The 21,110-nt window shown below is 36.0% G+C and overlaps 1 protein-coding gene across 5 annotated transcripts in view; it reads right to left on the bottom strand.

The window, feature by feature from the left end:
• LOC109267331 (Putative N-acetylated-alpha-linked acidic dipeptidase) overlaps positions 1-21,110 on the bottom strand; it is a 68,138-nt gene that overhangs the window by 25,754 nt on the left and 21,274 nt on the right. For 4 of the 5 annotated variants that reach the window (XM_019450057.2, XM_019450056.2, XM_019450058.2 and 1 more), the window contains exons 5-11: positions 18,179-18,304; positions 17,209-17,395; positions 15,187-15,280; positions 8,294-8,392; positions 7,895-7,980; positions 6,250-6,369; positions 3,777-3,859 (exon numbers count right to left, since the gene is read on the bottom strand). In XM_019450057.2, the coding sequence (XP_019305602.2) occupies positions 3,777-3,859; positions 6,250-6,369; positions 7,895-7,980; positions 8,294-8,392; positions 15,187-15,280; positions 17,209-17,395; positions 18,179-18,304 (795 nt within the window). The remainder of the gene's footprint in view (positions 1-3,776; positions 3,860-6,249; positions 6,370-7,894; positions 7,981-8,293; positions 8,393-15,186; positions 15,281-17,208; positions 17,396-18,178; positions 18,305-21,110) is intronic. The other variant, XM_053900184.1, reaches the window with a different exon arrangement.

The raw sequence follows: 21,110 nt of genomic DNA, 5'->3' as shown, positions 1-21,110 counted from the left end.
CTTCTACTTATTATTATTATTTTTTATCAGATTACTTGTTTTTTTGTGTGTTGAGTTGTAATAGTTCTTTGTATATTTTACAAATATCTTCTCCCTTTCAGTAGGTTGTCTTTCAGTATCATTCATGGTTTCCTTTGCTGTTCAGAAGGTTTTTATATTGATGTAATCTCAATAGTTTATTTTTGCTTTTGTTTTCTTTGCCTCAGGAGACATATTGAGAAAAAATGTTGCTATGGCCAATGTAATAGAAAGTACTGCCTATGCTCTTTTAGGATTTTTATGGTTTCAGGTCTCACATTTAGGTCCTTAATCCACTTTGAGTTTGTTTTTGTGAATGATGTAAGAAAGCGGTCTTTGTCAAAGGCTAATTGACCATATACTTGTGGGTTTATTTTTGGGCATTCTATTCTATTCTACTGATCTATGTGTCTACTTTTGTGCCAGTACCATACTGTTTGGATTACTACAGCATTGTAGTATAATTTCAAATTTAGAATTATGATACCTCCAGCTTTGTTTTTCTTTTTCAAGATTGTTTTGGCTATTTTGGGCCTTTTGTGGTTTCATACAAATTTTAGGATTGTTTGTTCCTGTTCTGTGAAAAACACTGCTGTTATATGGATAGGAATTGTATTCAACCTGTAGATTGCTTTGGGTAGTATGGACATTTTAACAATATTTATTCTCCCAATCTATACTGTGGAATATATTTCCATTTGTTTGTGTCATCTTTAATTTCCTTAATCAATGTTTTATAGTTTTCAGAGAACAGGTCTTTCAACTCTGTGGTTAAGTTTATTGCTAGGCATTTTATTATTTTTGGTAAAATTGTAAATGGGATTGTTTTCTTAATTTCTCTTTCTGCTTCATTATTTGTGTATAGAAATGCAGTGGATTTCTTTATACTGATTTTGTTTCCTGCAACATTACTGAATTCATTTATAAGTTCTAGTAGGGTTTTTTTTTTTTTTTTTTTTTTTGGCAGAATTGAGGGTTTCCTATATATAAGATAATGTCATCTGCATATAGTGAAAGTTTTGCTTCTTCCTTACCAATTTGGATGCCTTTGATTCCTTTCTCTTGTCCAATTGCTATGGCTAGGCCTTCCAGTTCCATGTTGAATAAAAATGGTGAGACCTCCTTGTTTTGTTCTGGACCTTAGGTGAAAAAAGTTTTGTTTTTCACTATTTAGTATGATGTTCAGCTGTGGATTTTCATTATTATGTTGAAGTATGTTCCCTCTAAACCTACTTTGTTGAGGGTTTTCATCATGAATGGATGTTGTATTTTGTCAAATGCTTTTCTCCATCTGTTGAAATGATTATATATTTTTTATCCCTTCTCTTGTTGATATGATGTATCACATTGATTGATTTGCAAATATACCACATAGGAATAAAACCCACTAAATCATGGTGAATGACTTTTTAAATGTATTTTTGGATTCAGTTAGCTAACATTTTGTTGAGGATTTATACATCTATGTTCATTAGAGATACTGGCCTGTAGTTCTCTTTTTGTGTAGTATCTTTATCTAGGCTAGATATCAGATTATTGTTGGCCTCATACAATGAATTTAGAAGCTTTCTTTCTTCTTCTATTTTTGGATTATTTTGAAAAGAATAGGTATTTGTTTTTGTTTTTGTTTTTTTAAATTTTTGGTAGAATTCAACTGTGAAGCCATCTGGTCCTCCACTTTGGTTTGTTGGGAATATTTTAATTACTGATCCAATTTCATTGCTGGTAATTGATCTGTTCAAATTTTCTATTACTTCCTGATTCAGTTTTGGTAAATTATATGTTTATAAGAATTTATCCATTTCTTCTAGATTGTCCAATTTGTTGGCACATACAATTTTTCATAATATCCTCTTATAATCTTGTGTATTTCTGTGGTGTTGGTTTTTATTTCTTCTCTTTCATCTCTGATTTTGAGTACCCTCTCTCTTTCTTTGTTTTTTGGGTTTTTTTTGTTTTGTTGTTTGTTTTTGTTTTTTTTGTTTTTTTGTTGGGTTTTTTTTTTTTTTTTTTGATGAGTCTAGCTAAAGGTTTACCAACTTTATTGATCTTTTCAAGAACAAGCTGGTGGTTTCATTGATCTGTTCTATTATTATTATTATTATTATTATTTGTTTCTATTTTATTTCTGCTCTAATCTTTATTATTCCCTTCCTTCTACTGATTTTGGATTTTGTTTGTTCTTGTTTGTTCTTCTTTTTCTCCTTTTGTTTGAGATTTTTCTTGCTTCTTGATTTAGGCCTATATTGCTATAAACTTCCCTCTTAGAACTGCTTTTGCTGCATACCAAAGATTTTGGACCATTGCGTTTCATTGTCATTTGTCTCCATGTGTTTTTTTAATTTCTTCTTTGATTTCTTAGTTGACCTATTCATTGTTTAGTAGCATGTTGTTTAACCTCCATGTTTTGTGGTCTTTACAAAATTTTTTCTTGTGGTCGATTTCTAGTTTTATAGCATTGTGGTCAGAAAAGATGCATGGTATGACTTTGATCTTTCGGAATTTGTTGAGGCTTGTTTTGTGGCCTAATATATGACCTATTCTGGAGAATGTTCCATGTACACTTGAAAAGAATGGTCCAGTGTGTCATTCAAAGCCCCTGTTTCCTTTTTGCTTTTCTGATTGGATTATCTATCCACTGCTGTAAATGGGGTGTCCCCTACTAGCACTGTATTCATATCAATTAGTTCCTTTATGTTTGTTATTAACTGCTTTATGTATTTGGGTGCTTTCATTTTGGGCACATAAATATTTACAATTGTTGTATCTTCTTATAACTGTATCTTTTATGATTGTATACTGTCCTTCTTTGTCTCTTATTACAGTCTTTGTTTTAAAGTCTACTTTGTCCACTGTATTACTACCCCAGATTTCTTTTCACATCCATTTGTTTAAATGTTTCTCCATCCTTCATTTTCTATCTGCATATGTCTTGAGGTCTAAAATAAGTATCTTTTAGGTGGAATGTAGATGGGCCTTGTTTTTTAATCCATTCCATTACCCTTTGTTTTTAGATCAGAGTGTTTAGTCCATTTACATTCAAAGTAATTATTGATGGGATGTAACTTATTGCCATTTTGTTACTTGTTTTATGGCTGTTTTGCAGTTTTTCCCTGTTCCTTTCTTTGCTCTCTTCTCTCATGGTTCGTTGGCTTTCTTCAGTGAAATACTTGGATTCATTCCTCTTTATTTTTCGCAAGTCTGTTACTAGTTTCTGATTTGTGATGACCATTTGGTGTGTGTATAACATCTGCATAAAGGTAAATTTACTTTTAAAGGGGCCTATCAAATATTCTGCAGTGAGACTTTCTACCTCATTTTTAGCATGATTTAATTTAGAGTCAGTCATTAGGATATAAGGAACATAAATCTGAAAAGTATAGCTTACTGTATAAGCTCAAGGGGTTATTTTAATGTGGCTAGCTTTAGTAGTTAATTTGCAAAGGGTAATAGAAATGTGAAACCTTATTTTGATGTTTGGTTTCTAGTGAATTTACTTATTTGCCATAAAACTCTCAGAAAATGAAAACTAAATTACTTTGACAATTGACATTAAGTACCTTTAGAAGTTCAAACAAAACAGTTCTTTAATGACAAAGAGATTTTTCTTTTTGGACAAGGATATTTTGTTTCAGACTTTCTGGAAAAAAAAAAAGTTTGAATATGTTCTCACTGAATTCACTTGTTATTTTTGCGTCCTTGATAAATCCTAACTGCTTTGTTGTGAAAATTTATATTGTAGCAAATTATCAACTAACCTCTGCCCACTCAGTAGAGCCAAGAAGACCAAATTCTTCTGCATCCCAGCTTGCAAACAAAATTGTTCTTCTAGGTCTCCATCCTAAAATATATGTGTATACACATAAATGCTGGGAAAATGCATTATATATCCAAGACACTGTAAAACTCAACAGCAAAACAACACTAAAATTCCACTGTTTGTTTAGAAAATGTGAACTGTAGTGAGAATTTTTACTTATATCATTTCCTTTTGTGAGATGTTAAAGCTGATTTGTCAGTACAAACGAGCACATTTGCACTGAAAAGTTGGGGGGGGATGTAGACATACCAAAAATTCCATTAGGTCATAATATTCTAAACAGTTTATAATGATTGGATACACACAGGCAGCCATCTGTGCTCTGCAGCTGCCTGGAGTGAAAGAAGAAAGTGCTAGATGTGGTCTGTGCTCTGAGAGCAGATCGAACCGAGAGAAAATTCCTTACAACTCTTCCACATTCTGGCATCATACACGCAATTGTTCGGTGTCAGCTGGTTGTGTGATTTCACTCCATTCTTTGCCAGAATTAGTCGACAGAAGCTCAGTTAGCAATACTGATGTCTGTGGCTGCTGCAATAATTCAGCGTAACTCAACAAGGAGGTAATATGGCTTGGAGTGATAAACACTGGCCTTGGAGTTAAAGAAAGATCTTATTTCAAATCCCAGTTCTTTCACCTACTAGCACTATGACCGAGGGGAAGTTATGCAAGCTTCCTCCGCTTCCCTCTCTTCATCTGTACACTAGAAAAAGCAAAGTGAGATGAAGATACTCCTTGATTGTTAGGAAGATTAAATGGAGTCGTGTTTACAAACACAGCACTTCAAACGTGCTCCAAAAATGTGTCATTTTTTTCCGCAAATAGTTCATTTCTGCTTAAGAATATGTATCCCTACAGCTGAGTCCAGTGTTTTGTCAATTTGTTAACAATATAATTCAAATTTCCTATGAATTATTATTCCTCATCATTGCACTCTCTTGGCACACTCTATCATTGTCACTGCAAGGTTTTGTATTTATCATAGGGAATCTTATTGCAAAATCATAAAATTTTTTGTGTTCATGTTCAACACTACCTAATTTATGAGCTTTGTAAATTCAGATCTTCATAATTCTGTGTTCTTAAAACATAAAATAGTTTTGTGGAAAAAAATAATAGAGCCCCTTTATATTTTGTTTTAAAGAGAGACATGGTTTTGTGGGCTAGTAGCCAGAAATTTGAGTTTATTTTATTTAAAAAAATTTTTTTTAATGTTTATTTATTTTTGAGGCAGGGATTGACAGAGTATGAATGGGGGAGGGTCAGAGAGAGAGGGAGACACAGAATCTGAAACAGGCTCCAGGCTCTGAGCTGTTCAGCACAGAGCCTGACGCAGGGCTCGAACTCACAGACTGTGAGATCATGACCTGAGCTGAGGTCGAACGCTTAACCGACTGAGCCACCCAGGCGCCCCAGAAATTTGGGTTTAAACCCGGGTTCTCTGACTCTGCCACACACTAGCTATACAGCCATGGATGACTCACTCAATTCTGTGAAACTTGGTTAGCTTATTTGTGAAATGAGAACAGAAATAACTACGTAAACTTCTCCCTGGTTGCTAGGAGTTCAAAACAAAGAATACGTGAAAGCACTTTCTCTGTGAAAACAAGTATCGTACAAACTTAATACAGTTTTGCTGTTGGTTGTTATTGCTGCTAAAAAAACACAGGTCACAATTAGAGCCCCCACACCCTGTTTGCAGGGTCAGTAAAGAGAGTGGACTTTCTGCTCTCAATGTGTGATTTATTTTAAAAAGCAATCATTTGAACTAAGTGTTATCTTTGTTTTCATATGAAGATTCTAAAAGGACTGAAGCAATGGAGCTAGGAGTTTAAACCTAAGTTTTAGGAGAGCACACCAAGACTGAGGATGTGGGGATGCAAACATCAAACTTCTGAGAATCCTATTAGACAGACACCAAAACTTCTCAGAGGAAGCTTCAATCCCCTCCCTTACTTGATGCCCTTGACCTGTTGTGTGAGGCTAGAAGGGCCGAAGGAACTTCTGCTCACAGTTCTCTGATCAGGACACGTTGGCCCATGACCTAACTTTGGTTTGGTTTGGTTTGAAGAAATGCGTCTCCACCTTCTTTGTTGTCAAGAGCCACCCCTAACAGTATAATTCCCTTATTTCAGATTATAACTTTATAAATACCAATAATGTAAACATTATTATATAAATAAGCAAAAATAAGTAAACAATATAATTATCTAACCCACACAAGAAACATGGCAACTAGTTACTGAAAGCTGTTCTATGCTACTAGGTATTACCAAGCACTTGATGTTTGCACGTATCCTGTCAGTTGGTACCTCTCTCAGACCTACGAGAAGGTGGTAATTTTACACACTTTACAGAGGACCAAACTGAGATTCAGAGAGGATGATCTTTTCCCTTGCTGTTTACATTACCTTCTTTTTTCAGTGTCCCAAAACTCCTCACAATTTCATGAACAACAGCTGCTCCACTCTGAGGGTCGATGCCTCCAAACACCCATGAGTCACGGTGACCTCCAAGAATGACATATCTGTCTAGGAAGCATCATTGCAAAATTATTTGTCATTCCAGGTCAATAACAGAGCAAACTGCAAGTGAGTCAAGAACATCTAAACACAGAGCACTCACGACTCAAAGAAAGAGCAAGGTTCCTGAAGACTTGTGTAAATATACTATTTTGGTCTGATTTTGATGGACAAAGAGAGTAGTTGGGACAAGCAAAGGTATACTCAGTGTACAATGTACAATAACAATCATAGACATGTAATTGACGGGGCACCTGGGGCACTCAGTTGGTTAAGTGTCCAACTCTTGATTTCAGCTCATGTCATGATCTCATGGTTCGTGGGTTCAAGACCTGCATGGGTTCTGCACCGAAGGTGTGGAGCCTGCTTGGGATTCTCTCTCTCCCTCTCTCTTTCTGCCCCTCCCCCACTCACTTGCACATGCTCTCTCTCTCTCTAAGTAAATGTAAAAAGAGACATAAGTAATAATAAGTAAGTATGGAATTATTCTATCCATCTCTTTTTATAATTCTCTGTCACTCCTCTCTTCGCTACTTAACACTTTGCTTCCAGTATTTTCAGAGTAAGAGAACACAGTGGCCTCATAGTACGTTCTCCACTTCCTACTCCTATTCAGTTTTCAAGACACAGATCAACGATTTTACCTCTCCATGACCCTTTCCTAGCTTCCACAGGGGAGAGAACTGCTCCCAGTCTCCAGCTCTCAGAGCAATCCTACCATATCTGACAAAGCATTTACCACGCTTGAATGTATGGCTCCTCATCCCTGGCCTATGTCTTCATTTTTTCCCTCCATCCCCAATGCCTAATACAGAGATGGCACAAAACAGGTAGTCAGTGAGATTCAATGAATTGCCAGTTATATATTATTTAGTACCCTCTGGAAGTATACCAGTGTTCTTTATCCCTGAAAGAAAGCATTGGCTGCTTCTACAAAAAATATGTGATTTAACTGTATGCCTGTTAGTCAGAAATATATTACCCTAATCCTTAAGGAATTGAAACACAATGAAGTAAGACTATTTACAGAATAGAGTAAGCTGCAGGGTATCTGAAATTCTGTGGAAATCATGTGTCTATAGATCTCATTAACTTCAATAGAAGATAAGACTACATAAAGGATTCATTAATTCAAGGTTACCTTAATCTTCTAATAGTGTTATCTTTCACATAGGTGTTTGTAGTTAACATGAAATATTACCCCAAGCAAACTACGTGGTAAACAAATCCAGAAAACCCAGAGAAAAGACCTCACAATGATCCCTCCCTGACCTTTCTCCCTCGATCCTTTAATTGAAGCATGCACAGCTTCACATTTACTATCCTTGGGCATCTAACCAACTTAGCCCCACGTTTACTCTTCTTCAAACATGTATCCCAATACAAAATTACCTCAATTTGTGTCTTTTGTGTCCATGTAGGTTCCATTAGGGCCAAGAAGTGCTTTGTTCACCTTACATTCCCAGAGCTCAGAGCAGTGCCCGGCCCGGAAGGATTGCTCAATCAATATTTGCTGAGCAAATGATTAATTTACCTGGTTCCACTGCTCCTCTGAGAGTTCCGATCACATTGTATATTCTGGTTACTTTATTGTTAGAATGGACGTGCATCTTGACTTTTCTAATGCAAAAATAAAGAATGCATTCTGAAAATCCTGGTTAACACTTTGCCACCTGCAATTTTTTTTAACTCTTACATCATTTTAAAGATTTCTAAATGTACACATGCAAGAATTACATTGTCCAGCTGTCCAATACAAATGATGTAAGTGTATTCCCCTCTACAACCTGTGGCTTTGTTCCCTTTTGGTACCAGATATATTTTATTTTTCCAGTCATCCTCTGTAAGTATTTTTTGTTTGTTTGTTTGTTTTTTTTTTTTTTTGACCAAAGTTTTCCTCGCCTGAGAGTTACAACAAAAATAGTCTCTTAACTGCGTAGAAAAGTTTCCAATAAAGCCAGGGCCAACATTGTAGGGCACTTGGAGACTTCCTTTCCAGCTGCTGTCTGGCGGTGCTGATCCACCCATTTTCCTATGGAACACAAAAAGTATTATTAGCTGAAGAAAAACTTTGGAGCTATCAGTTAAAATGTCAATGAGCTTGCTTTTTTGAGTGCCTACTCATGATAGCTTCAGGAGTCAGGGATACGCCAGTTAACCCTTACTCGGACTCTTAGGAGGTAGAGTCTACTATTCCTCCTACTTCAGAGATGAGGGCATGAGGCTTAGAGAGATACGTAACTTGCTTGGAGTCATGCAGCTGGTAAGTGGTATAGCTGAGGGTCAAACGTTTGGGAAGAATCCAGACTCTTCGTTCCCAGTTTCTAATAGAAAGTCTGTTTAAAATGCCTCCAGGGAATGCTGTGAGGAAAGAGCTCTGATGTCAAATTCTGGGATTTTCCATTTTGTTATTTCTCCTACTGATAAATATATCCCCAAATATGGACATGTTAATCTTTCACAAGGTATCTTCACTCATAAAGAGCAAAGGAAATGATTTTACTTCAATCAACAGTCTGTAAAAGCTTCACGAAATTTTTGTAAACTTTTTTATTTTTATTTTTATTTTTTTAAGTAGAGGGGCACCTGGGTGGCTCAGTTGGTTAAGAGTCTGACTTCAGCTCAGGTCATGTTCTCACGGTTCATGGGTTTGAGACCTGCATCTGGGTCTGTGCTGACAGCTCAGAGCCTGGAGGCTGCTTCAGATTCTGTGCCCCCCTCTCTCTCTCTCTTTCTCTCTCTCTCTCTCTCTCTCTCTCTGCCCCTCCCCCACTCACGCTCTGTCTCTCTCAAAAATAAACATTAAAAAAAAATTTTTAAGGTAGAAAGATTCAAGCAGACTAGCCAGTACATGCAACTAGCCCTGGTTATTTCTCAGCAGGTGACTGAGAAAGGTAATATGATAGCGTTTATGGAATGAAGGAGTTCTTGTGGTTTTATCTCAACATATCTGCCTTTATTCTTTTAAGAGCATTGACTTATTCTTGGTTTGGGCACAGAAACCTTTGCTAAATTGCAGCAAATAGAAGAACATGGTTCAAGAGAAAATGAAGAGTGTGGAAAATATCAATCTATCTTTTATGACTTTATCTCTCATCATAGAACTTCATGCACCCTAGGCTTTGCAAAGGAGCATGCTTTACAGTTCCCTCTTTGTTGTGTGCCTACACACAGGCGCTGTTCCCTGCCTACCTATTTGAGGAAATGTGACTAGTTCAACTTGACCTAGAATCTAGTGCACACACAATGCTAAAGCAATTGATTAGACTATCTTCTCATGGAAGCCTAATTATAAGTAATATTCTGTTTTAAAATGCTCTACCAGGGAGTAAATCCTTCTTCTTTTTTTCCCCCCATATCACAGAGGAGTTTGGCTAATAAACATAATTTCAAGTAATATACTATAAAATTTATCTTTTTATATTAAAATTTCACATAAATAGCATCAAGTAATATGAAGGGGCCTTTTACAATGGTAGAAAGCATAATCAGTCAAAACAGCAGAGTACTAAGTATGTAAAAAAGTTGCAGAGTACAGGGGCACCTAGGTGGCTCAGTCTGTTAAACATCTGACTTCAGCTCAGGTCATGATCTCATAGTTCATGATTTCGAGCTCCAGATCAGGCTTTCTGCTGTTAGCACAAAGTCCACTTCAGATCCTCTGTCTCCCTCTCTCAGCCCTTCCCTCCATAAAATAAACATTAAAAAAAAGTTGTGGAGCACAAGTGAAGAAAAATATACCATGCTTCATTATATGTAAAATATTTCTATAATGATATATTATAAGTTAACAACACTAATTGTTCTTGAGGTGGAAATGGGTTAGATGGAAACCTCTTCCTGTATACCCCTTTGAATTTTGAACCATGTAAATGTATTTCCTTTTCAAAATAAAAACATGAAAAATATAACAAGGTAATTTCAGCAGGAAGAATAATAGCCAATTGTATATTATTACATAAGGAAGGTAACGATTAGTCCATATTCCCACGACTATAAAGCGGAAATTATAGTGTTCCGCAAGGACAAGTAAACAGATGACTGGAATAGAATATAATAGCTGAATATAAGAATTTGATGTATCAGTTCAGGAAATATCACAGATCTATGGAGAATAGAGGTTTTAGTCAATAAATGTTACTGAGATTATTAGGAATATAAATTCTTTAGGTACTTCCCTCACTCTATAAATAAAAAAATAAATTCCAAGAAAATTAAAAAGTTAAATATTAAACTTCCAAACCATAAAAATTTCAGGAAATATACATGTTGAAATGTCTCTGAAAGGACTTGTTCAATAAATATATGCAAACAGCACGGCATTTAAAATCTATATCCTGTAGCAAATTACTTTTTATGTGTGCATTTGGCAAAGATTTACGGTCTATGATGTTCAAGACATTGTGTTATACTCAAGACATTTGTGTTATAAGGAACACAAATATGTACATGACTTTTTCCACCAAAAAGTTTAGTCAGAAGTTAGTCAGAAGAAGGTACATATAAAGTCAACAATAATATAAAACAAAGCAAGACCAATGGTAGAGAAAATTCTAAAGAATATAGACAAAAGACAGCTTGATTTAGCTTGTGGGAACATGAACAACTTTTTAGAGGTTTTACTTATCTGAATTTTAAAGGATGAGTTAAGATCTGGGCATGGGAAGATGACATGGAGAGCATTCTAGGTACTAAGTATGACATGAAGAGGTACAAATGCAGAGAAGTATAGGGCAAGTGTAAGGCATGGTGATTGTTCTGGCTGGGGAATAAGGGATTAGGGTACCATGACAGAAGCTTGAAAAGAAGTAAGACTGCTTCTGGAAAGATGGAGATGAGCTTTACCCTATTCTTCTGGTTAAGTACAACAACTAAATTCTCTGGGCCATAAGTATATACAACACACATTAGGCTCTCAAAGCCTAGGCTGGGACTTCAGGGTATAAGAAAAGACAAAGATGAGTTCCTCTGTTTATTTTTTGGCTTATCTATCCCAGACTTGGAGCTGAAGAAGCTGACAAGCCAGAAATGTCATGTGGCATATCTAGAACATGCTATCTGACAAGAGCTGAATGCATGTTCTTCCCAAGCACCTATGGAACATTTTTTCAGGATAGACTATATATTAGGCTATAAAATCAGTTTAAATGAATTTAAATGGCTGCAGTCATGCAACCCTTTTATAAATTATACAATCTGTTTATTAATCCAACCAAAAAAGGAAGAATTTAACAATTAAAGATGGGAATTTGGGAAATATATGGAAATATATATGGAAATCAAAGAACTAACTCCTAAATACACAATGGGTGAAAGAAAAAATCCCAAGAATAATTAGGAAATACTTAGTGATGAATGAAAATGCAGACATGATGTATCTAAACCTATGGGATGCAGCTAAAGCAGTGCTTGGAGGAAAAGTATAGCTGTAAACATCTACATTTAAAAAAGAGAAAGACATTGGGACACCTGGGTGGCTCAGTCAGTTGAGCGTCTGACTGCAGCTCAAGTCATGATCTTCAGTTGGTGAGTTCAAGCCCCGTGTCAGGCTCTGTGCTGACAGCTCAGAGCCTGGAGCCTGCTTCTGATTCTGTGTCTCCCTGTCTCTCTCTGCCCCTCCACCATTCATGCTCTGTCTCTCTTTCTCTCAAAAATAAATAAACATTAAAATAAATTTTTAAAAAAAGGAGAAAGACATCAATCAATAAACTAGTCTTCCACCTTAAAAAATGGGACAATGAAGGCAAACTAAACTCGTATTGAGCATAAGAAAGAGAACAATAAATACTGTAACAAAAATAATTACAGAAAAGAGGAAAAAATAGAGAAAATCCATGACACCAAAAGTTGATTCTTTGATAAAATTGACAAATAACTGCATGATAGATGCTATTATTATTGTTATTGTCATTATTATTGTTGATACTGGTATCAATCCTAGTAGTTTCTCAGGGAGGCAAATGAAAACCATATAATCACATTCCCTTCAACAGAGATGTAAAGAAGAATAGAAAAAAACACATGTGTCCCTTTTCCCTCCCACCCAAGTAAATGTGGTTTTGCTTTACTATAACTCACATCTCATCAACTCTTTTTTTAATTTTTTTTTAACATTTACTCATTTTTGAAAGACAGAGAAAGGCACAGCACAAATGGGGGAGGGGCAGAGGGAGAGGGAGACACAGAATCTGAAGCAGGATCCAGGCTGTCAGTACAGAGCCTGATGTGGGGCTTGAACTCACAGAACGTGAGATCATGACCCAAGCCAAAGTCAGCCGCCCAACTGACTGAGCCACCCAGGAGCCCCTCACCTTTTTTTTTTTTTTTTTTTTTTTAATAGGCTTCACATCCAGCCTAGAGTCCAACACAGGGCTTGAACTCACGACTCTGAGATCAAGTCTTGAGCTGAGATCAAAAGTCAGACCCTTAAGTGACTGAGCCACCCAGGCACCTCACATCTCATCAACTTTTTATTGAAATTCGCAACATTCTTGGGCCATTATATGACTTTATATCTCTTCTTGTCTTCACACACATTTATGAAGAAACTTTCATGCTATGATGTTAGCAATTCTTTTCTAATTAATATATAATGCTAAACGGCTAACCTTTTGTGGGCATCTGAGAATTGACTATCAGGGAAAACTAGCATACTCCTACGTGTGCATCGGGAGTAAATTTTCACAGTGAAATTCATAAACAAATGATATGTTCTTTGAAAAAATATGTAAGACTAAATTCCTGAAGAATATTTCATTATATCTTAGAAAGTATGAAAGATGAGATAGGAGCTGTCTTATTGCTTTTAACATATAAAGATCATCTCCTACTTCCATGCAGATTGTATTTCCAAAGTTCCTTTTAAATTATGGTGTTTTTTTTGGGGCGCCTGGGTGGCGCAGTCGGTTGAGCGGCCGACTTCAGCCAGGTCACGATCTCACGGTCCGTGAGTTCGAGCCCCGCGTCGGGCTCTGGGCTGATGGCTCAGAGCCTGGAGCCTGTTTCCGATTCTGTGTCTCCCTCTTTCTCTGTCCCTCCCCTGTTCATGCTCTGTCTCTCTCTGTCCCAAAAATAAATAAAAAAATTAAAAAAAAATAAATAAATAAAATAAATTATGGTGTTTTTAATGCAAAGTCCACTTTTCCATAGAAATTATGTTATTAATGATGATTGTATTTACAAGATGGCTCAGAGAAGCTGACTTGAATACATTAGAGATAAACTGCATTTGTGATTTTTTTCTGATCAAGTAATTCTAATACACATTTAGGACCTAGCCAATGCTGACCTAGTTAATCAGAGCAGTCAAATAGTAAACATGGCTAAATACACTTCAAATAAATTCCATATGATCTTCCTTCCATGCATTCTTTTTTTAATTACAAAGATAATACAGGTTCATTTTAAAAAATTAACATAATTGAGATTATTCTGTCTTTATGTATCTGCATATCTATATATAGATATTTCTATAGATACCTAGATAGATAATTCTGCTATTTTCACTTAGTAGTATAGCATAAGCATGTTTCCATAACATTAAATATTCTTGTACAACATATGTTTTAATGGTTCTATGCACTATCATAGCCATAGCTACATATCTGACTTACTTAGCAATTTTTGAAGATCAGTGTTATTGACAGTTTTCTAATACTACAAGTAATGTTATAATCACTTTCATCTTTTAAATATGACAAATATTTGACTTGATTTACAAATATGTTTAGACAAATGCATAGTCTGCTGTGCCCTCAAAAGTTGTTCCTGGATCCTGAATTCTAACCACACGGTAAAAGCTGAGAGCCTATAAATAAAAGAGACGAAGGTGCTGTTCCTTAAACTGCCCTTAAATGGGACAGATCCCTCCACTTCTCCGAATATCAACCTCCTCAATTATAAATAAGAAGGGCATTGTATTAGGTCATAAAAAGTTTTCTTATAGAGACTAGAATAAAATGATTAAGAATGCTTTAAACTCAAATAAGAAAAGGTACTAACTGGCAAGATGCTTCTCTCACAATTCTACTTTCAAAGAAGTCATGTTCTCTCCCTCCTGAAGGATGCTGGACAAAGGACCTGCAGATGGGACATAGCAGGGCAGGAAAGGAGAGAGGGTTCCAATGTCAGGAAAGCAGAAGGGGAAGAGGAATAAAGATAAAGATAACATGGAATTGATCTCACAATATGGTGTTCCAAGTCATCCAAGTACTAGACAATATGTGGATTAGATGAGTAAGAGATTTATTAGGGGAAAAGCCTGTGAGAGAAATGGGAAGGGGGTGAGGGAAAGCTGAAAAAGCCAATAGACTGCAATGCAGGTCTCATATGAGGTAAAGGAGAAAAGGAAGGAAGAAAAGGGTCATGGGTGGTGGCATCTAGTTGGACAAACCTGTCATGGAATCCTGAGCCAAAGTCTCCCATGAGAAGAGTCCTGGGCCTCCCAATAATGGGGCTGTTTTAGTGTCCCTGCTGCAACTAGTCATTGACTGGGAACACCAGTAGGAAGCATGGCCTTGACACAAACAGGGTAGTGGATTTCAAAGCACTGTCGCTGGAGTCATTGATCAGTCATGCCCCCTGCAGCTGGAAACTGAAAGTCATTCTCATGACTGTCACATACCGGATAGCACTACATAAAGTAAATTCCAGAAAATAACCACTATTCTTTAAAATGGTGATAAAATTGTAGGTTCTACCATCTAACAGAATTTCAGTGTTTCTGAACAGTGGAGAAATATTCAGATGTTAATATTGCCAATAGTCAAAGACTGCCGATAAAGAGAATTATCCAAAGAGCCATCTGTTTGTTTCTTACACACTTACTCCAGGAACTTCTGTGCATCGTAGTATCCAACTGGATGAACGGGAATACTTGGAAGACCAACAGCCTCGGTGATTCCACGTCTATAAGCATATTCTGAAAGAAGCTGGACATGCTTCAGTACAAACCGAGTCCCTTTCAAAAGTGTTTCTGTAAATCCCATTAAACACATTCTTATATTGCATCTACTGGAACTGTTAAAATAAAAAGACACCTTCAAACGTTAGCGAGTATGTGGAGCAGCTGAAACTCTCGTACATTCTGTGCAAGCGTGTAAAATCATACAGTCACTTTGGATCACTCTTTGGAAAAGTAAGGTTAAACAGAATTGTGCATTAGGACACGGCAATTACTCGTAGGTATTTACTCAAGAAAGGAGGAAAATATATGTCCACATAGAAGACCTGTACAAAATTATTCACAGCAGCTGAATTTGGGCAGCTAAACACAGAACACAGCGCAGATGTCTGTCAACAGCAGCATGAATAAATGATCTGTAGCCCAGTCACACAACAGAATTCTACTCAGCAATTAAAAGAACAAACTACTAAGACACACAATAACACGGACAGATCTCAAATCAGTATACTGAATAAGAACAGTGAGCTACAAAAGAATATACACTGAGTCCTTGTATATGAAGTTCAAAACCAGGCAAATTAATCAATGGTGAGAGATACCAGAAAGTGCTTGACCAGAAAGGAGCACAAGAGAACTTTCTGGAGTCACAAGAATGTCCTATATCTTATTTTGAGTGACATAGACATATGCAATTTAAAATTTTCATTGAACTCAATTCTTAAGATCTGTGTATTTTATTACATATGAGCTCTACTTCAAAATAAAAACCTTCTGTCATTTCCTCAGATTAAAAAAATAGGAGTTATTTTTCCATTTTTTTCTCCAAATTTTTAAATTATCTAATAAGAACAAGGTGATTGCAAAAGCATATTTATTTTATGAGTAAAATGATGTAATGATACATTACATGGGACTTATGTAAAAATTGTCCTATGTAACAATAAAAAAGGCAGAATAAAGAGATGAAACAAGATTGACAAAATGTTGATAATTATCTCTATGTTTGTGTGTTTTAGAACTATTCCAGAAATAAAAAGTAAAACTAAAGGGGTAAGAAAAAAAAAAAGAATAGGGCACAAAAGGAAATTCAGTAAGTACAAGCCCCATAGGGATAACATTTCTCGCCTAAAATACTATCATTTAAATTTTAGGATAAGCAACAGAAATATTCCAGGTAAGTTCATTTTATGTTCATAAGTTTAGCTTTGTAAAACAGAAATTAAGAGAGGTTGCATTTTTTTTTTAACTTGGGAGTAAAAACCAGAAGTAAGTGAAGTTAAGGTATATTTATGTGATTTTATTACAGGATAACATGTATTGTTTTTAAAAAAAAATCTATGACAGTATACTGTGTTCTAAGAAGATTCATAAATCTTTAAAGGACTCTATATTTTAAATGTGCCATTTTGGGGATTTGTAAAACTTCTTTTCTGCTATCCCTTATCAGCAACTAGGAAATCCAAAAACTGTAAAAGCCATAAATTTAGAGGGAATTTACTTGGCATCAAAACCTGATCTGATCCAAACTCATTTCACAGCCGATCTAATTAGAGCAGACATGTGGCTATTTATATTATTTATTTTTATCACTTATTATTTACCTCTGCTTAGGATGATTATTCATATATTTTGCTGCAAAAGTATTTATATGTCTGCTTCCTGGATTCCATCCCAGACTCCTGGGTGTTACGCAATCAATGGTATATGCATCACATTACTTTTAAATATCAGAAAATGTCTGGATTCCAAAACCCATCAGGCCCAGGGGTTCCCAATAAGAGATCAGGAAGCTAAGGCAATACTTTTCAGAGTCTGAAACTCTTTAACTTACTTCTTTGATGCACAGAGAATTTTAAAAAGACATACTTTGTTTGAAATCCTTTAATAAAATCACTTTAAAATGTTTTTAAGTTTCCTGTGATGATTAAGGCCTGATCACTCACCATTTGCTGGGTAACCAGGTGTGAGAGGGTCCCCTGCTCCATTAAGATTTAAGATATTTCCACGCTGGACACCACCACCAGGTAGATTCCAACCATCTGGATAGGACTTCACCCCAGGAGCAAAGTAATCAGCAGGATCTGAGTACAGAATGACTCCTTTGGCCCCTGCCAGCTGGGCATTTTTAACCTGGAAAACACAACATCTTTTTTATTTCAGGTTGGTTGTTCCAGATTTGATAATATCAGGTTTTTTGAAATTACATTTAAACTTTGTCATTTAGACCTGCAACAAAGGACATCTCACAGAGCACTGGCGCTTGCTTTTTCCTACTTTAAGTTCTAAAAATGGGTTTCTAGGGCTAGATCAGCCCCCACAGCAGCAGATTTGGAAAATGCCCGTAATAGAGATAGCAAGTACTTGCTGTTTTCTTGCATTAGTCTAGAAGCACAGGAAGCAAGTAGACCCTACAGGCCAGATTTCTCTATCTTTTATGGATGGAAGGGAATATTTTGGAAATTTAATTTCTTACAAAAGAGGAAAAAAATTTACAGGTCAAAGTGACAGTAATTTTTAAAAACTGTTATGTATAAATTGTTTTCTCTGAGTCCCTATAATAATAATTACTATTAAAATTTAATTAGGTAGATATTTTCAAAGATAATATTTAAAACAAAGACACGATGGTAACAAAAAATCCCATTCATGCTTCTTTGTAGACCACAGGCATAATCTGTAAATATGGAAAAATCTGCTCTGTTCTCCGTGAACTTCCTCATTGGCCCAAACTCCAAAGACCCCATTAAAACCCTTATCTATAAGCTAGTACATGTGTCCTCCCCATAAGGTAGGCATGTTATATAATATGAGAGGATTATAGTCCTCAGGAAGTTTGAAGGATATGTTTCTACACATGTAAGATACGACATAATTTTTTGTATTTGGGGACAAGGAAAAAGAAGTGACTTTTACCTTATTTCCTCTGAAAATTTTCCCATATCTGGCAATCACAATCTTCCCAGAGCAATTGATTTTCATGTCCCTCTCTAGTTTAAAGAAGTCTTCAATCCGGGCATAGTTAACATACACTAGATCACCCTGTTGAGATCAGGAATGATTTAGTACAAGTAAGATTTAATACAAGGAGGTTTCCCTGCATGAAGACTGTTTCCCATCTTTGAATGACGGAAGACGCAAGAGAGTTCAAGGGGGTCAGAAAGCATGAAACTCAAATAAGACATTCAAGAGAGAAGAACTTGAATTAAAGCAATTGGCTGGGTTAGAGATGTATGAACTTAACAGTAGGGTTTGCTTATATGTCTCCTCTATAGTGGCTATAATGCTATAGAAGTGTTCCCCCCACAAATGTATACAAATATACATATTGCCACTGGCAATTTGAAGGGTCCAGGCTCTCTAGGTTAAGAAACTCTTGATGAGAGCTTTATTCTTTTAGAAGTACATTCACAAATAGTAGATTAATGGGTCTTTACAACCACCAGGTAAGGAAGAAAGGTCAGGTAATTTTTAAGGGCTTTATGAGTCTGGTTCCATATTATTAGTATGACTGTGTGTAAGTCTTATAACATCTCTGAGTCTCAGTACTCTTATTTGCAAAATGACCAGTGTTCTTCATTTTTTCTTACCTACTCCCTAAATTAATTTTGAAAAGTAATGTACTCTCTCATACATTTACTTGACATCTAAGATCATACCTTTAAGTCTAATATCATACCTTTAAGATCTAATATCGTACCTTTAAGTCACTATAACAAATGCAATTACCAGCATATTATAAGTATTAACATTTTTAGGAGCAAATTTACATCAATTTTTATATGTATCCAAAGGCATATAAACACTATACTGATTTATTATTCAATATCATCCATTTGAAAACTACAGGAACACAGTCAGAATTTTACCATCCCTTTTCTCCTTCAGCTTCACTTTTGTCCCCCTTTCCCCCAAAAATTTTACTCTAAAGTAAAATATATTTGTTCTGGACACTGGGATGTGCTGCCCAGATTCCTCTTCAGTGATGATGTTCTTGTTCCAGTTTCAAGGAAGGCTCTCTGCAGACATCCTTCAACTCTCAAGCCTCTCCAGGGATTGCCTCAGGTACAGACAGCCACTCTGCTCAAGGTCATGCCCTTTCTTAGGATGTCACACATCAGTGACAGATCAGTGTGGGACTATAAAGACTTGGACATCACCCTACTAAAGAATGAGTGGGTCAAACAGGCAATTAGAGAAGAAACTAAAAAATATATGGAAACAAACGAAAATGCAAATACAACAATCCAAACGCTTTGGGATGCAGCGAAGGCAGTCCTGAGAGGAAAATACATTGCAATCCAGGCCTATCTCAAGAAACAAGAAAAATCCCAAATACAAAATCTAACAGCACACCTAAAGGAAATAGAAGCAGAACAGCAAAGACAGCCTAAACCCAGCAGAAGAAGAGAAATAATAAAGATCAGAGCAGAAATAAGGAATATAGAATCTAAAAAAAACTGTAGAGCAGATCAACAAAACCAAGAGTTGGTTTTTTGAAAAAATAAACAAAATTGACAAACCTCTAGCCAGGCTTCTCAAAAAGAAAAGGGAGATGACCCAAATAGATAAAATCATGAATGAAAATGGAATTATTACAACCAATCCCTCAGAGATACAAACAATTATCAGGGAATACTATGAAAAATTATATGCCATCAAATTGGACAACCTGGAAGAAATGGACAAATTCCTAAACACCCACACTCTTCCAAAACTCAATCAGGAGGAAATAGAAAGCTTGAACAGACCCATAACCAGCGAAGAAATTGAATCAGTCATCAAAAATCTCCCAACAAATAAGAGTCCAGGACCAGATGGCTTCCCAGGGGAGTTCTACCAGACGTTTAAAGCAGAGATAATACCTATCCTTCTCAAGCTATTCCAAGAAACAGAAAGGGAAGGAAAACCTCCAGACTCATTCTATGAAGCCAGTATTACTTTGATTCCTAAACCAGACAGAGACCCATTAAAAAAAGAGAACTACAGGCCAATATCCCTGATGAATATAGATGCAAAAATTCTCAATAAGATACTAGCAAATTGAATTCAACAGCCTATAAAAAGAATTATTCACCATGATCAAGTGGGATTCATTCCTGGGCTGCAGGGCTGGTTCAACATTCGCAAATCAATCAACGTGATATATCACATTAATAAAAGACAAGATAAGAAACATATGATCCTGTCAATTGATGCAGAAAAGGCCTTTGACAAAATCCAGCACCCTTTCTTAATAAAAACCCTTGAGAAAGTCGGGATAGAAGGAACATACTTAAACATCATAAAAGCCATTTATGAAAAGCCCACAGCTAACATCATCCTCAATGGGGAAAAACTGAGAGCTTTTTCCCTGAGATCAGGAACACGACAGGGATGCCCACTCTCACCGCTGTTGTTTAACATAGTGTTGGAAGTTCTAGCATCAGCAATCAGACAACAAAAGGAAATCAAAGGCATCAAAATTGGCAAAGATGAAGTCAAGCTTTCGCTTTTTGCAGATGACATGATATTATACATGGAAAATCCGATAGACTCCATCAAAAGTCTGCTAGAACTGATACATGAATTCAGCAAAGTTGCAGGATACAAAATCAATGTACAGAAATCAGTTGCATTCTTATACACTAACAATGAAGCAACAGAAAGACAAATAAAGAAACTGATCCCATTCACAATTGCACCAAGAAGCATAAAATACCTAGGAATAAATCTAACCAAAGATGTAAAAGATCTGTATGCTGAAAACTATAGAAAGCTTATGAAGGTAATTGAAGAAGATACAAAGAAATGGAAAGACATTCCCTGCTCATGGATTGGAAGAATAAATATTATCAAAATGTTAATA

The sequence above is a fragment of the Panthera pardus genome, unplaced genomic scaffold (genome assembly GCF_024362965.1).
Source record: "Panthera pardus isolate Hobbes unplaced genomic scaffold, ASM2436296v1 HiC_scaffold_12, whole genome shotgun sequence".
Lineage (NCBI taxonomy): Eukaryota > Metazoa > Chordata > Mammalia > Carnivora > Felidae > Panthera > Panthera pardus.
Note: the sequence above shows the minus strand (reverse complement) of the source record. Positions and strands in the feature narration are given on the sequence as shown.